Below are 17,261 nucleotides of genomic sequence, written 5' to 3'. Positions count from 1 at the left end.
GACAGTACAGAGTAAAATCCTCCATCGAACGAGTCTAGAAACGAGAGCACGCACGAAGAGAAGAGAACGGTAGGAAGAGTAAGAAAGAGTAAAGAATCTAAGGCAGATAAGTACGAGCTACGTCGAGGAAGAAAACCATCTCCTCATCTCTCTCCTCTCCTCTCCTCTCCTCTCCTCTCCTCTCTCCTCTCTCCTCTCTTCTCTCTTCCTCTTCTCTCTTTTCTCTTTTCTCTCTTCTCTCTTCTCTCTCTTCTCTCTCTTCTTTCTCCTTTTCTCATCCTTGCCTGTGCTCTGGGGCTGTGTGTGAGGGCAGAGGGGTTAAAGGGGGATCTGCTACCTGCAGGGCCTTGAGCCAAATGGATCCCTCATGGCAATGCAAGGAGTGGTAGGTTTGAAATTGGCTCCTGGGGCAGCCTAGAGCTGTAGAGATTGCCCTTGGTGAGAGTAGAGAGGCCAGGCGTAGGTACGGAGATCCTGGGTGGAGCTGCATTGGTACTTTCCACTTTAGCTCACCTGTCTTGGACAACCAGCACTAGCTCTGGAGCAGCTTTTATTTTTAACTCTTGCTGATTGTGCAGAGAAGTTTGTTCTCCACAGGAAGAGCACAGTTGGTCACGGCAGCTGTAACAGTGACACAACACACCGCTACTGACCTCTTGCTCTTACCTGATTGGCACAGAATTCTCCCCTTCCTTTCTCCTTTGGTTGCCAGCCCTTAGGCTCAGTCACATTTCCCTGTTCTGTCCTTTCCTAGAGCCAGCTCTCCACAAAAACAGGAGGCCTAGAGCTGCAGCTCTGCTGGTGGCCTCAACAATTTCATCGTCATTGTGCTGTGTGGTGCTGGTCAGTGGGTACTCCCCCGTGGTTTGTAACATCGCTGTTAGGACCTGCAGGAAAGTAACAAAGCCCCAGCACTCAGAGGTTTGGCATCCTGAGCTGTTTGACACCTTGCTCTGCTGTGGAACTCCTTTGCTGAGGAGGTGTCTGTTTAACCAATACAGGTGATGTTGGATGTAGATTGGGATTTGGTTTGAATTCAGCATTGTCCTTTTGTCTCTGCTTGTATCTGCGTCATCTCTGTATCAGTAATCGGTGCTGGATTGTTCCAAAATGGTGGAAAACACCATTGAAAAAAACAGTGAAAGAACTGTCAATAAGGTGGCTGTGTTATGTCACAGCACCTGAAAACCTCAGACAAGGTGAAGTGCAGAGGGCCGCAGTACTGATACTGATGCAGGCAATGCAGGCTTGACCTCGTGTGTATGTCTGAAAATCTTTCTGAAATCATATGTGATAGAGATGACTTCTGGAAACCCAGTCATTGCTATGTATTCCAGTGGGAAGAAAAAGTCAGTTTGCAAATCTCTTACCTTTTCTAAGATGCACTGATTAGTGAATAAGAATTTCTCCTTTGTTTTCCTTTGTTATGTAAAAGTGCACAGAAGGCAAGTGCTAGGAAATGCTAGGAAATGATTTTCCCATGCTTCTCTTATGCTTACATTCTTCTGCATCACTTTAAAATCTTGAAATACACTCATATTTCAAATATATGTCTAGACAATTGAAATGTTTCCTTACAAAAGCATAAACCTAAAAAATTGAAGCAATGTAGTTTTGCTTTGTACTTAGGTCGTGATTTAGCAGCTTTGGCAGGTTTAACTGTCAGGGCTGGTTGCTTTATGCTCTTCTGTGTGTCTTGCCAGTCTTCTTTGCAGACAGATGTGGTAGTACCCAGTTGTGCCTCATTTGTCCTCCTCAGGGCGTTGGTTAGTGCTTATTTGGTCCTTTTGTTACGACTCTTACCTTGCTGTCTGCTTTAAGACCACACTGCATAAAAGCCCTTTGAATTGACTGAATAGCGTTCAATAATCAGAAAAGATGACTTTTTAAAAGTTTTATTTTTCAATGGTGTATTTTTTTTTTCTTTATTTTACTTTTCAAATCTCAAACCAAGCTTGTGGAGGTTGAGGTTCCAGTCTTGCGGTGTAGCTTGTGAGCGATGTGCAGTGCAGCGGGTCTCCAGCCTGAACAGAGGCACTGTCAGAAAAAAAATAATGAAGTGTAGCTTTAAAGCGAAAAATACTGAGTGCTTCAGCAAAAGGCAGAAGGAAGCACTCAAAGATGCAGTGGTTACTGCTGCGCTTTAAGACCATTGTGCCTATTATACAAGTTTTAAGGACAGTAAATGCCAGGCTAAATTCATAGTCCAAAGCGCAGAGATGAATAACATTTCCAAGAAACAGCGTAGTGAGCTCACTGGTGCATCAGCAAGAGCAGAATGTTTCCAGTGTTGGTATTTCCATGTACTTTCGATTTGAAATACCAGAAAAAGAAAGAAAACAAAGTGAAATGTAACTTATTATTGTAATAAGGGATGGCTCGCCACAGTGGTCACTTCTGTGGCAACAGAATGCTCGGTTAGAGGAGCTGGTGTGGGCGGTACTGGTAAGCAGTTCCTTTATCCTTTTGTCCTTGTTTTTCGAGTGCTTGGAGAACTCACAGCCGTGGGTCATGTCTTTCTTACTCCTCTCTTCTAGCAGTCTGACCGAACGAAAGCAGGCCTGGAGTTGTTCGTCTCTAAGCCTTTAATGTAGGGAGGTGCTCCTGAAGATGAGAGGGAGAAACCAGAGATGGAATCTTCCTCTCACACTCACACTGGAGTCAGTGCACATTGAAAGGCAGAAGGAGTTCAACCATCCCTTGGCTTTTATGTGTCTGTGCTAGACCCGTGTTCTCACTCAGTGTGTTTGAATTGACCTCGTTCTACTGACTTCCACAAAGCAAGGCAAGTCAATGGTTTGTGTCAGCTGCAGAGCCAAGATCCTCTTGAATGTGAATCTTTCACAGCTCAGTTTTTCCACAGAACTGATAAGCACATAGCGCATGTCATCGAGACCTCCGTCCGTAAAGACAAGCTGGGCCCTGGCACGTGGCTTTCTTCATGTTGCATGAATTAATTTCCATCTGTTACGTTTCATTGCACTGAAAAATCCAGGACTGTTTGTTCCATGGTAGTTCTTATTCCTTGGGAAGAGTAACATTTCCTCTTTGCCAGCATGGCTCTTGAGATCAGTTCTCGTGACAGAGTTCTGTGCAAAAAGCCAGATCGTGCCCCATCTGTTTCTGCCACTGGGGCCACTCTAAGAAAAGTGGATTCCTCCTCTTCTAAGGAGCAGTCACTGGGTCCGTGTCATCCATGGGACAGGTTTACCTTCTGCTTTCAGGCATCAGGAATGCCTTTGCATTCCCATTGAGTCGGACGCTCAGGTACTGAGCTTGGGTGCTCAGTTGAAACACTTCCTCTAATAGAGGAATGCCCAGGAATGCTGTGCAGGAGGGGAAGTCCTGGCACTGGAGGAGCTGTGCTGCAGGCTGTGATGGAGGGAGGTGACTGGCAGCTGAGAAAGAGCAGGGAAGAGGACCTAGTGATAAGCTATTACTATTTTTTTAAGCTAGTGCTTCAGAAATTATTCACACAGCTTTGGTATCTTTATTGCCTTAGAAGTAACCCAGCATCAGCAGTTCTTGCCTGAAGAAATCATCATTACTACACTGGAAGCAGCTGCCAAATTTAAAAAGATAAAACATAAATCTCCTTGGTTTTACCTGCCATATGCATCAGTGTCAGTGCAGGATTTTAAAATCTGCATGGCATTGGTCTCGATATAACATTAGTAACCAGATATCTACTAATGTCTGTTTGCACAAGGTACCCAAAGAAACAAAAAGGATTAACAGTTTAAAGCAGAAAATGAAAACCATAGCTGTCTAGCATAGGGTCTGTTGGTTGCCTCCTACATCAAGTAAATTGTCTATGCACTATTTTAATTTCATAGCCAGAAATTATTCATCTTCTATTTAGCGACAGGAGAGCAATAAAACTGCCACTGTCTTTAATGTCTGCTGATACAACTCTTGTCTGAAAGCGCCTCTGGAAGTTCCCTCAGTAATCAGACTGGAGTTGTTTAAGATGCAGTCTGTATATCGGCATTTTGTGCTCCTGATTTTAAGATTCTCTGGACTGAAGAAGTCTGTAAAGGCTCACAGCTCAGAGCAGGCTATAACAAAGCAATTAATGATTCTCGTGACGTGAATGCTGCCATTTCAGTTTATTTGAATCACACTGGCATTCTGTCTTAAATATATATCGCTTTTTATAGTGATAAATTTGATTGGTTGGGGTATTTTTTTGAAACCAAATCAATATTAGGCACGGGTATGCATCTTAGCTAAACTATAACCCAGTCTGTGCCTTTTGCCCTGTGAAGTGCCCGGAGTTTTTCAAAACATGTAACCACAGTGATATTTTTATAAAGGAATGTTCACCTCATGGGATTTTTTTAAGGTGTTCTATTTTTTTTCCAAGTTACAGCTTCACTTTATTGTACATGATGTCCAATAAAAAAGATATATGTCTGTGATTGGACTTTGAAAAAGGGCCATGGTGCCTATTCCATTTAAAGGGAATGAAGTCAAGCAGTAAATTTGCTGGTCGCCCTTTTCATATTGACTGTATCTTGGCCAGCAGTTGGTCTTTGATGTTGTAACAATAGAGCAAAGGCAGAGGAGGAGGAGGATTAGGACCTCCATAATATAACAAGCCTGCATTCATCGTGATTTTTATAGAGCACAGTCCCTGTCTATTGGAGGTTTGCAGTATAGGCTTAATGTTCTGCAGAAGAGTACAACAACTTTAACATTTGAAGGTGGCTTACAATTCATCTATCGTTACTCCTACCACTTCTTTTTGATTCAGTTTGTTTACGCATTCAGCATTTAACTTTTCCAATCTTCTTATCCCTTTCTACAATAGGAAAACAGATTTTATCAGGACAGGGCTTCTGGAGTATCGCTTTCCATTATGGGGGCTGGTTGTCGTGTTACTTATGGAAGGCTCACTGCAGCTTGGCCAGTAGAGTATCTATCTATACCTACCCCTCACCTTGCGCTTGAAAGTCCAGGCTTTTATTGGGGAAGAACAGGGGGCTTGATATGTGCGTGTTTAACGTTTGTGAATATTTATCTCAAACGGGACCCAGGGCAGCCACACTGCCTGTGACTTCAGGTGTATCATAAGAATAGTGCCAGGGGTTTCAAATGAGCTGTTCAGCCTGGAGAATTTTGATGTGTATTGAAATGATAGCACCACTAGCTCTCAGTCCAAGCATGTGGGATTTCATTTCACCCATCATCAAAGGGTCATCCCTTTCCTGAAAATGTTCGAGGTACCAAGATGTGCTGGGTGCAGGTGGGAGCAGATGGGCTTCAAAATGTGAGCAGAGCTTGGAAAGAGACAAATGATCCATGATGTGCTGTTGCAGCCACGTGTGCAGCGCAACAAATGTGGAAGGCAGCATGAAGGGAGTGTTCCCAGGGGTGCTGCAAGGGGATCCACATCAGAAGCCCAAAGGCAGCTCTTAGGGGCTGCATCAGGTTAAATTGCTTTACTGCACCCAGTTCCAGTGGCTCTTGCTTAAGGCATGGTCCTGAAGTCCACCGACAAGGCAAAACACCTGGACGCTTCTCTACCAGACTCCAAAGGCACCTGTCCCAAGGAAGGGAAGGGGTGGGGGGAAGATGCCAACCTGTGATGCATTTGCCAGTTCAGCACTTGATTTAGGGTAGGATCCTGTGCCTTCTAGGTGTTCAGATTACACCGGTGAGTCCAAACTCATGAGCAAGTCACTGCTTGCCAGCTGAGCTGCAGACAGTAAGACATCCTGAGATGTCCTATTCCACCTCCATCCCACACAAAACACAAGGTGACTTTATATTTTTAGCAAGTCAGCACTGAGCAAACAAGCCCTGCCCAGAGCTCTCGTCAGGGTGGGAGCACTCTGTCCTCAGACCAAGCACTCCGTGCTCACCAAACACGTGGCTTGTCAGTGGGGAATCTGGTTTTAAGTCAGCATCTACCATGATGGCCATAGGAGAGGCCACATCTGGTGCAGAAAATGCGCACCTTCCATCTCTGCGCTCAGCTCTGTGTGTCCTTCACCGAACCCAGACACAGAGTTGTCTTGGCTGTTCCTGCTTTCCTCAAAGCAAACTACGTGAGGCTCATCCAGTATAAGGTGGGAGCTCTGGCTAGTTAGATGCATCACCTAGTGTTTTAAAGGGTTTGCCCTTGAGAGATCAATAGCTCTGAAAAAGCTGCTGAAATCCTTCAGTGGATGTGAACTCGATTCCTGCTCTTCTTTGATCTGGCGTTCATGGCATTTTGAAGAATGTAAATCAAAGCTGCCTTTCTCACCTACCCATCCCTCTTTCTTCTTCTGTCTCCTAAGAAGATAATTTTTTTCATGTTCTTAGGAACACAGCTTTGGCTGTCTCAGCATCAAGATAAAATGAACTCATTATTTGCATAACATCAGAGTAAGGGCCAGATTAATACCACCTCTCTGATTTTTTTTTTTCCCTTCCTTTATCCTATTCCTACAGTAAAATACAAGGGGAGTGTGCAGCTGAAATCATGTGTTTGCACACATATGGACTGAGTGGGGGGAGAAGAGCTGCATATGCCAGTTCCCTGAAACGCGCCGCTGCCATTGATAAAAGGAGCCACAATTACATTGTTATATTGGGTTATAAACCCCACAATAACTACCATGACAATTATTGCAGTTTGCTTGTGACGGCTGTATGAGGAGAAAATGTATCTATTTATCTCTTTAGCAGGGTTAAGTAGCTGGAAATGAGTTCTGAGCCACAGCCTTCAGTGTCTCTGCTGTTTCTGCTTTGGGATCTCTCTTTGTATAGAGCTGCTCTCCCTCCCTGGATCTGGCTTAAGCACGAGGATCCCATACTCTGTTCTTCACCAGAGGAGGTGAGGATACACAAAACTGAGCTTTTTATCTTTCCTCTCTTACCTTGCTCTTGTGTTGGGCTGCTGTGTCTAATCTAAAGATGCTTTTTGCCTGCTCCCTGCCTGACACTTTATTGTCACTGGCGTCTGGGTGGCTTCAGGCACATGCTAAGACTGTAACAAGTTTGGAAAACAAAACCATTTATCCTAAAAATAGCTCCGAACTGACTAGTGATCGTGGGGTGGAAGGGAGACAGAAATGAAGATATTTTCATTTCACGTAAGTGTCAGATTCAAAAGCATCTGCCTCGTTCAGTGCATGTATGGTATTCATTTCCTGTCTGCAGTCGATTGGAATGCCCCCCGAGTCGTTTGAAATTGAAAATCGAGTCATGCTTCTTTAATCAGCACTGGGATATAGCCCCCTCCCTTACTGTTCTAGGAAAATTTATATATACATGCATAGAATCCATAATGCGGAAAGCCCCCGCTTCTCTCCAGGGCAGATCCTTTCTCCCCTCTTAGACAGAGAAGGGTCTCCACAGTGTCTTGCCATGGTGTTCTGCCTCTCTACTCACTTGCTCTTCTTCCCCATCACGTCACTGGAGGGAGGCCTTTCTCCTGTGAATCCACGTCCTCTGGTTTCTTGATCTGTCGCTCGGGCAGCTCGGGGAGGTGGAGAGAGAGAGGGCACCATGTCCACTGCTGATGGCTTGATACGAAACCACGGCAAAGCCTTGCCTCTGTGTGCAGATGCCATTTATGCTAATTACTTCCAGTTGCTCCTGTGTCAGTCTCCAAAGTTCTCTAAACAGAGAGGGTAGAGCCGTGCACTTGAAAGAGTATTTCCCTGCAGGAGCTGAGGTGCGTGGTCCAGAGGCAGCCGCTCGGATTTCTGCTGCTGTTTCGCCGTAAACTCCTGGGTGTAGTAACCCCTTCCCAGCGAGCGCTGAGAGGCACATAGTTGGTGCACAGATATTGAAGGTAAACAAACACTGCCTTTCCTCTGCCTTCACCCTCTCACTTCCATCCCAAAGTAAGTATTGGTGGGGAAGGCAGCTGAGGGAGAGGCACATAAATTATCTCGCAGCGATTCGATGGGGGCTGTGTGTGTGTGTGTGTGTTTTGAGCGCCAGGACTCAAGTGATTTGCCTTTTTTTCAGGCACAGGAGTAGCTTTGCCAGAAGCACAGGAAACATCATGTTTTTGGAATATAACACTTGTCTGCTTTCTTGCTTTCCCGTTATTAGCTTTTGCTTATGTGATGAAGTCATCATGTAACTTTTAGTCCACAGGGACTAAACACTTTCTAGTCTCTAAAAACATCTGCCAGTTAACACAGCCAGAGTCATAGACACTTTTGAAAGCACAGGGTGGATATTCAGTGGCATATGAGAGGGAGACACCGAGGCTGGGAGTAGCTGCTTCTTGGAAACTAACAGCTGAAGGCGACTTTGGAAATTGAAAAGGCTTCAAGTAAGGTTACTCTTTTATCTAGGGAGAGATGAAAACTTCACTTATTAAAGCTGGTTGACCTAGTGAAATCCTAGCCGTAGTGATTTAGTGGAATAAACTTGCAAAAGGACATCGTTTAAAACCCAGGAAAATAACTTTAAGATGTATGTTTGTTCTCTTTCATTTACACTGACGTTGTGTGTGCTGACCTGCAATGCCTGACCAAAGGGTTGTGTACAAAAAGTATTAATTTTCTGGATTTCCTTTGCTGCTTTGATTGCAGCTTAAGGCAGCTTTTCCCATTCTGTTGGAACCTAACGTGTAAATCATGATGCAGATTTCAGATGATGGGTGAGACTGGACTAGTTTAATTCAATTTAGTGAGGGCATAGGTAATTTCTCTTTAAAGCTTTATTTTACTACTGATTTTATGCAAGGCCTTTTTAATAGGACCCAAAAAGAATTAGAACATTCAAAGAATTTGCATTTTGGCACCACAGGTTATTGGCACAGAGTACTTGGGCTACTCTTCAGCTGTACCTTTGCCTGTTCAGCCACTAAATCACTATACCCTCTGTGGAGAGCTCAGCCAGGCAGTGATTGCAGGGAAGATCTTTAGAGTCATAAAGAATAACTAAATGTTTACCAGCAGCTTAGGCAACTGAAGATATCTGTTAACTACAAGCAAAGCTTGGCACTGAGCATCTGTCAAAGCCCAACACGATTTAATTCTGTGTGCTTGGCCGTCCCCTGGATGGCTGAGTATCTGCTGAAGAACAAAGCACCAGTGTTGTACTGCGTTAGAAAATTTGCTAAAGGGCCTCTGTTTTTTTTCCAGCAGACATTGAGCTGTAATCACCACCAAGTTTCTATTATCAAAGTGTTTATACAAACTGGCAGCTCTTCACCTCCAAGCTGAGCCAGACTGTTTGTATTTTCCAGCTGAATGAAAACATGAAATACAAGCAAACAACAGAGCATAAAAAAAATAGCTGCGATGTGAAATGTGTGTCCACAACATGTAGCAAAAGATTGCCAGATCTCAGTATGATATGGTTGGGTTTCTCCTTAAGCTCAGAGTTAAAAATATTGACTGCCAGAACCCTTCAGGTGTGGACCCACTACTTGCCAGTGGTGTGGAGACCAGGAAGCTCCGTGAACTTCCAAAACTCCCAAGCAGAATCTGAACAAAGGATGGACCAAAACTTGATGACTGCCAGTGAATAAACTGGCTCAGTGGGGGAATAATGGTGTTAGAGCGGCTCTGGCACTCGGGATGTACCAGTTCACAAGGTTCAACAAGGCAACAGCCTTTTCCTCCACCGCGGAGGGTCCTGGCGTAGCGTTGGCCATGTGCCTCGAAAGAGCTCTCTGGGACTTCCTAGATGTGAAGGGGCCCTCAGCCCTACAGCCTGAGGATCTCTGCAGTCAAAACACATGTCCTGGCTACACATTCAATCCTCGAGATTTTCTGTGTGGCCACGAGGGCTACACAGATAAGTTTTTAGTGTAGAAACCCTAAAATCCAAAAGCTGTGATAATTCCGTGATAGTCATGCCCAGATGCTTTGAGATCCTGGTTATGTTGCATGCAGCTCCTGAGAGCCATTTCAGCATAAGGCAGACCAGCTGTGGTGGTGTACTGGGGCACCCCAAGCTCCTCACTGTGCCACTGGCACCCAACATCTACAGAGACCACTCCTCCAACAGTGGCTGTGGATTCATGTCTGCCGTGAACTTCTTACTTGAAACAGGATTTGTGACTCCATCCTGTTCTCCACAGAATCCACATCCTCTTCCAGAGCCATCCAAGCTCGTGTGTCCCAGATCAGTACGCTGTGGGGTGACTGGATTTGGTCTGTCCATGGCCACTTGGTCACTTGGCCACTTGGTCAGATGTACTGCAAGTTAGAACTGCATACACTGTCATTTTATACCACCTTTGCTGGAGAACTGGAGAATAAGAGAGAACTATTAAAACATGGACCATGATTAACAAAGCATTATTATTATTATTATTATTATTATTATTATTATTACCAACTGTTATCAGTGATTCATCTTTTACTTGCACGATGTTTAAAGCAGATGCTCTATTTTGGACCTGCTTAGTGAAAACAGTTGTGTACATACAAGCCAATGCCGCCTGTTTTAAATTATTTATTAGCAGCGATTGTCTTAACATGCACTCTTCATTATTGGGACAATTTGTTTGTGCAGTTTTCTAAAGATAAGTAAGGTTTTTCACTTCACTGCTGTATGTGAGTGAGGGGCAAGCTCATTTTAAGGCAAAATGAAAATATCTTGGTAGTGGAGTCGTTGATATGACACCCCTCTGGTCTGACTTTCTGCCTGACTCTCTGGGCTGTGTGTGGCATTAATCAGAGAAGAAATCTTTCTCTGTGTATCTCTGATAATGTTTCTCAGCTGTTACCCTCACTGCCTGCTTCTCTAACACTGTCCTCATACCTCGCCCTGATAGCTCCCGTGCTGCTTACGCTCATGATAGATGAAAAACATAAATAAACTCCAGGAATTAGATCACCCAAGTTCATTGCAGGTCTTGGATCTCTGGAGGTGCGAGTCTCGTGTTGTATCCCAGTGTGTTACTCGGCCTCCCAAGACTGGTTAATTTTAAAGTGATCATTTAGCACTAACCTGAAAACCCATGAGAGCCTCCAAAATGAAAACAATCTGTTTGGGCAGGTGGGAAATGAAACCAGTCCTAATGGCCATAATGGTTTTCTGTGAAGGCCCCAGACCTCATTTTGTCTCTGATAGCAATATAATCTTTTATAGCATCTGTGAAGTTTCCTAATAAATAAAAGTACCTTGTTGCTGGTGGTTGAAGATGCTGTACAGGTGCATCATGAAAGTGCAGTGACAGACCCTCGGTTTTCAATTCAAGACCTCTTGTCAAGATCATTTTACAAGATATTTCAAAGGAGTATACAAGAAATAAGAAAGCAATGTAGCTGCAGCAGGGGTTTAGTAATAGATTCCCTTGCTGCCTGGGAGTTATTAGAACATAAGTTGTATCAGTTTTCTGAAATCCTCTCAACTCTGTAATTAGCAGTGCTCGCAAACGTGCCCTTACTTTGGCAAGTGGGGAGCGAATGAAGACAAGTAATAAATGTGAAGGGCAGAGAAAGAGCAACTACTTCAGAATATTTTCTGTAGCTGCAGTCATTCCTCCCTCATTCTCTGTCTTGGTTTTTTTTTTTTTCCAGAACTGGAAATGGTACTAAAATGAGGAAGAGAGGAGGGAGATGGACTCCTTGCTTGCCAAAAGTGCAGAGAAATTCCCTTTTTCCCTAGTTTGGTATTTTTACAAGTTCCCATTTCTGTTTAGCTTCTCTGTGGGGAAGAGCAGCAGTACATTTCCCTGCAGCTCATGTCTATCGTGACAGAGGGAGAAACAACATGGGAAGGCCAAGAAGGGTGTTAAAACACTGATCTGATTGTTGGAGAGTTAACCTCCAGTGTCACACAGAACATTTTTCCTGCGTGCAGGATTGTCTTTTGGGGCCTTAAACGCTGCCATAGTGCAAGTCCCACCTGGATCACCAGCACTGAAAATTACCCTCACAAAATCCCTGTGAGTTGCTCTTCTTTTGTGGTTTACAGATGGGCACAAAGACAATGATATGTACTGAGATGGGTGTTGCAAGGTGTGTTATTCTGTAATGCAGGCAAATGTGTCAGATTCTCTCTCGAGGGTTTTTACTTCATTGCCTTGTCACAGAAGTATGGGCTATACGTTCCTGCCCTTACATACTGTCCACACTTGGAACACTCAAAAATCCTAAGCTGTTTTTGTATTAGGAGCTTCTGTAATTACCTAATCCCATGGGGCTTGCAGAACTGCAGCTTACAGCCAGTATGAGTAACCTCTTAAAATCATCTTAATGGAAAGTTTAAACATTGTGAATAATCCTTTTAAATGAAGGGGGAAAAAAGTGTTTTATCTTAAAATATTTAGAGAAGATGCATCACTTGAGTAAGAAGCCACTGTGCCTGAATTAGAAATGTCATAACTTCAAAGAAACTGAGTCAGTAGTTCTGAATGAAGTGACACAGCTTTTAAAGCAGGGCAAGCAACACTGCTTTCCCAAAAGCATCAGGAATAAAATTGTGTACACCTAAAAATAAATAGTGTGAAATATAAACATGGGAAATAAGGTAAAAATGAGAAAAGAATAATATCACCCCCCCCCCCCAAGAAAAAAAAAAAATTAAATTTCATCTCTTAGCTTTGGAACACAAACCCTATTTTCTTCAGAAAGGATGCTGGCATTGCAATAAGGACAAACCTTTTCCTGCTAGGAGGGTCTTGGAAGAGCCTTTGCAGAGCTAAAGCAGTAGCACAGGGTGATCGTAGTCTTCCCTTCCCATGCAGTTCAAGCTCACTTTTATTTATGGCAACCTTTTTAATCTTTTTACCAGAAACATTTCTCGTGATAACTGTGAGTCAGCTGAGACATGACACCAAGAAGTATCTTCCTAAAAAATGGACATTGTCCTCATTTTATTAACTGGAAACAAATGTCCTTTAACTGGAAAATGTCCTTTCAGTCGCGGTACCACGAGCAGATAACTGGAATGATCACACAAGCGTTTCCACTGGTGTTGCCATAGGACACAGAGGCCCAAGGACTCCTGTCTTGGGCTTTCCTAGTGCAAAAGGGACTGTGAGAGTGATGCCTTGGCAAGGCTGACCTGGAACAGGACTGGACAGAGCTAGACAATAAAGTGGGTATTTATTGGAAAGCCTTTAAGGATACACCTTGGGCAGGACAAGAGCCTGACCAGGGCTACACCCAAGGTGGACCCAAAATGGTCACAAAATGGACAACCGGTCACGAGGTCTCACACTTTTATAAGTTTTGGTCCATTTGCATATTGGGGTTTAATTGTCCAATTACAGCTTCAGATTATGAAGTCCTATCCTTCTTGTTTCTCTCTTCAGTCCACTGTTGTTTGCGCTTTTGGGCCTGAAAACTTTTAACAGTTGTCCTTGTAACAGTTCTCCAGCAGGAAGAGGATTTGTTTTGTCTCCCTACTCTGTGAAGAGAGCTGGCTAACACTCAATATGAGGCTCAGGACTACACACCTAGGCAGCACGGAGTCTGAAAAAGATGAAAGCTAAAGCTTAAGGCATCAAGAGAGAGCACTGCCTCTAGGCAGAGCACAGGGCGCTGTTTAACCTGGGTCACTCCTGCCAGGCATTAGCCAGCCCTGCTCTTGAACTCAAGCTCCGCGTCCCGCTCAGCGTCTGCTCTGGGGCTTGGCAGTCGCTGCCATGGGAAATGCGTACCTGATGTGCCACCGGGGTCCCTGGGTCGTGGCCAGCCTGGGCAAGCAGAGTGGCCGGTCCTCCCTTGCCTGCAGCAGCCTTTGGGATGGAGCAGTTGTCTTGTCCTCCCTGCGTTCTCCTTCCCGACGTTGAGCAGCCCCCGTCCCGCTCGGTCTGTAATTAATGACAGTCCCTGCCCCAAGCAGCTTGGTAGTGGGCCCGATCAGCCTGATGTCATTCCCTCACCGTGACAATTTCCTAACCAACTCCATGTGATAGCCCATCTGTTTGACGCTGTTAAGAACTTTTTATATAGCCCTTGTTATTGTAGTTGCTGAGCTCCCCGCAAACATCGCCGTGAGGAAAGGGAAGTGCTGTTATCCCCACCGAGGCACTGGCAGGCCGTGACCTGTCAGGATCGCACACCGAGTCCTGTCAGAGAGTTAAACGTGGGTCCCCAGGGCCTCCAAAGGCCTTGGCCAGCTCTAGCTGCACGGTGTGTTAATGTGGAGGATCAGGATGCTCCTGAAGGGGCAGGCAGATAGGGAAAGTACGGAATTGTACGTGAGAATTTTATTCGTTTTTAATAAAATCTTACTTTGTTTTTAATAAAGGTAAGATTATGGGCATGATACCCCAGTAAAAATAGTTAAGTACTGCTTTTTTTTTTTTTTTTTTTTTTTTTTTTGTTCCTAACTGAAGTGATTTAATCACAGCGTTATTACACCCTGTAGTTAGTCAGACGTAACTGAAAAGCCATTTAATCCTCAAGCACCAAGCCCGTTAAATTCTATCTGAAAAGTGTTAAGTTAAAGCATTAGCATATGAGTAAGGAACCTAAAGTTAGCTCAGTGGCCCTCAGTTTCATTTCCCAGAGCTTGCTGCTGTGTGATCTGCTTTCTGCTTAATATTGAATAACGGGTGGGCCAACAAAGGCGTCTGAAAGTCCTTCCTGGTCTCCAGCAAAGATCCCGTTTTAGCCTTCAAGCAAAGCAGACTGTCATGAGCACACACATTTTTAGCACTGCACACATGCACTAATTCAGAATTTGTATCTGTGCTGTAGATAAATGTATGAAATTACCCTTTTGGCGCTTCTCAGAGTGCAACCATTCTGGGCATGACAATACAACGACAATATTAATTCTGCTAAATTGATTTTGCTCTCTATAAACAGAGTGCAGTGAGGAGGATAGAGGAGAACTACCTTCATTTTTACTCCATACAGTTTCACTTAGTCCAAGATTATTTCTTCAAGCTTAGCTTATTGTAACTCACTGAATATTTTTCTGTAATGTGCACGGGTTATATTGTAACATCTCTTTAAAAGTCAATTTAGAACCTTCTAAGCAAATAAACACAAAATAAAAGGCATTGGAGCTGTTATCTATCTGAGAGCTTAGCTAAAGGTATGCTGTGGCTTAATTTGAACCAGGGGAGCTGGATGGAGATTGCGTTTAACCAGAAATGCTGGCAAAAATATGCTTCAGTAGAGCCAGAACCACATGTGGCCATTCCACTTTAATTGTGCTTGTTTTAAAAGATAGGTCTTTAACATTTACCCTCTCCATGCTTGCTGTCTCTTTATGAACTGAAAATAAAAACTCCCCAGGCAGTCGTACTAAGACCTCAAGCTGAAATTTTTCAGCTGAGTCAAACCCAAAACCTGTGCTGAATCTGCCCCATGCTTCTTTTTTTCCTTTTTTTTTTTTTTTTTCTTTTTTTTCTTGTAGCCATAAGAAGATTGGACTTCTCTGCTGTGTTTTTTTTCCCCCAAGTCCCCAGGCCAGTCCTAACCCAGGGAGCCAGTGTTTTGATACTAAATGTGTCTCCTTGGTGAGGTCAAAGGCAGTGGCAGCGGTGCTACTGGTTCAGAGGCAGCCTGCTGTAATATACTACAAAACCCAAAAGTACGCTCAACAATAACAAAAGCATTAACCACTGACCCACAGCTTGGTGAAATTCAATCCCGCCATTAGGCAAACATGAAAATGAGATCCCAGAGGAAGGAAGGTTCAGATGTTCAAGACCAGAGGAATTGGGTGAGGAACACAGAGATGAGATGGAAGTTGTTGCAGTCTGAGGGGAGAGCAGGGGAGGTTGCCAGCTCAGCGGTAGGATCTTTTAATACCATAAATTTCAACATGGCCTTAGCAGTCAGTGTTTTTGCTTCGCCTGGGAACAAAGCAAACTAAAATTATTTACAAGATGGATGCCTTTCAGCATTTTTAGGGACACATTTAATGTGGTACGATTTGATTTCCCAGGGGTTACTTCAGAGCCTCATGTTTCTAGGTTTAAGTCTGATGCTTGTGTCTGCGTGTAGGTGCTCACCACAGGGCTGGAATGGTTCAGGAGCCTGGAAGAACTTAGTCCCCAAGTCTGGCTCGGTTTTATCCTGTGTCAGCTGGTTACACATCTGTGTTTCAGCAGTGAGCCGTGGGTCTGGGTGCCGCAAGGCTGCAGCCATTGGAGGGACGGGGGCACTGGCAGGACTGCACGCTCTCAGTTGTCATTACTGGGCCTTGCTTCTCTTCCCCAGAACACACTGACGGCAGAGGAGCACTCTCCTGAAGACAGCTTCACCCTGAACCCCGAGGAGCGAGGAGAATACCCCGATCTCCAGGCTGCCCACCGGCCGTTTCCTAAGGAGCAATTCAGGCAGGAGAACGGGCATACGTCCTTGCAAAGAGATGGACCCAGGTCTTTTCTCCTGGACCTCCCAAACTTCCCCGACCTGTCAAAAGCAGACATCAATGGGCAGAATCCCAACATTCAGGTACAGATTTATGTTAACATCTGACTTTTTTATAACTCACACAAAGTTATTTTACTGAGCCAAGACGGCTTTCAGCCTGGCTTCCATGACGCTCAGCCAGAGCAGTCCGTCTCTGCCAACAGAGAGTGTATGTAGTACAATATAATGTAATATACTATTATATACAAAATATATATAATACATGCTTTTTCTCTCTAAGTCAATGCATGTATTGCAAATTTATTCTGAATTTCTCCTTGGATAGTGTCAATTGCATAAGTGTGAAGAGATCAGTATAGACCTGTTTGAGATACTAAACCCATCTTGTGTTGCCATTTTGGAGCTTATTGCCTTCACTGTAAATAAGGGGGTATTTTAATTTCTGCCTTCAATTTACTGTTGTAAAATTCGTTTGTGGACAGATTTGCTTTTTCTATGCTTTTATAAAATTCAACGATCCCCAAAGGCTGACAGAAAACAAGTCTTTCAGTTTCAGCTCAAAATGCATTCCTCTGTATGGAAGTGAGACTTAGATTTAATTTCTGCAGCAGCTGCTTGTAGTATATAAAAAAAGTTGTCTGCAAGAAACTTTGTTATATATTATTCCTCTAACTGTTCTTGGGTTTGGAACAGCCTCTTACAAGCCACTTGCATCTTGAAACTTCAAGGATCGGAAAGAGGAAAAAATGAGTGATTTGTTTTTAATTCAGAGCCTTAAAGCAAAATTGGCATTAATAAGCAGTCATTTTAACCAGAACAATAAATTGTTGTTCTGCCTAAGATGTGCTTATAAAAACAATGCACTAGTAGATCTGGTTTTCTGGTTAAATTAATTCCTGGCTTCTTCTAGTCCCCCAGCCCACAAAATTACCATCCTTTTGATACGTCTAAGAAGTACGTATGTAAAGATGTAATAGATCTCCTGGTGAGAGGCCAACATGCTTAAGA

General features: G+C 43.9%; 1 protein-coding gene across 1 annotated transcript in view; it reads left to right on the top strand.

Moving 5' to 3' along the window:
- The window catches only part of ISM1 (isthmin 1), a 40,160-nt gene that overhangs the window by 6,632 nt on the left and 16,267 nt on the right, over positions 1 to 17,261 (top strand). The window contains 1 exon segment of the mRNA XM_040060689.2: positions 16,098 to 16,334. Within this exon segment, the coding sequence (XP_039916623.2) occupies positions 16,098 to 16,334 (237 nt within the window).

Source organism: Hirundo rustica, chromosome 3, assembly GCF_015227805.2.
Source record: "Hirundo rustica isolate bHirRus1 chromosome 3, bHirRus1.pri.v3, whole genome shotgun sequence".
Taxonomy (NCBI): Eukaryota; Metazoa; Chordata; class Aves; order Passeriformes; family Hirundinidae; genus Hirundo; species Hirundo rustica.
The sequence above is the reverse complement of the archived record's forward strand: the minus strand, read 5'-3'. Positions and strand labels throughout refer to the sequence as shown.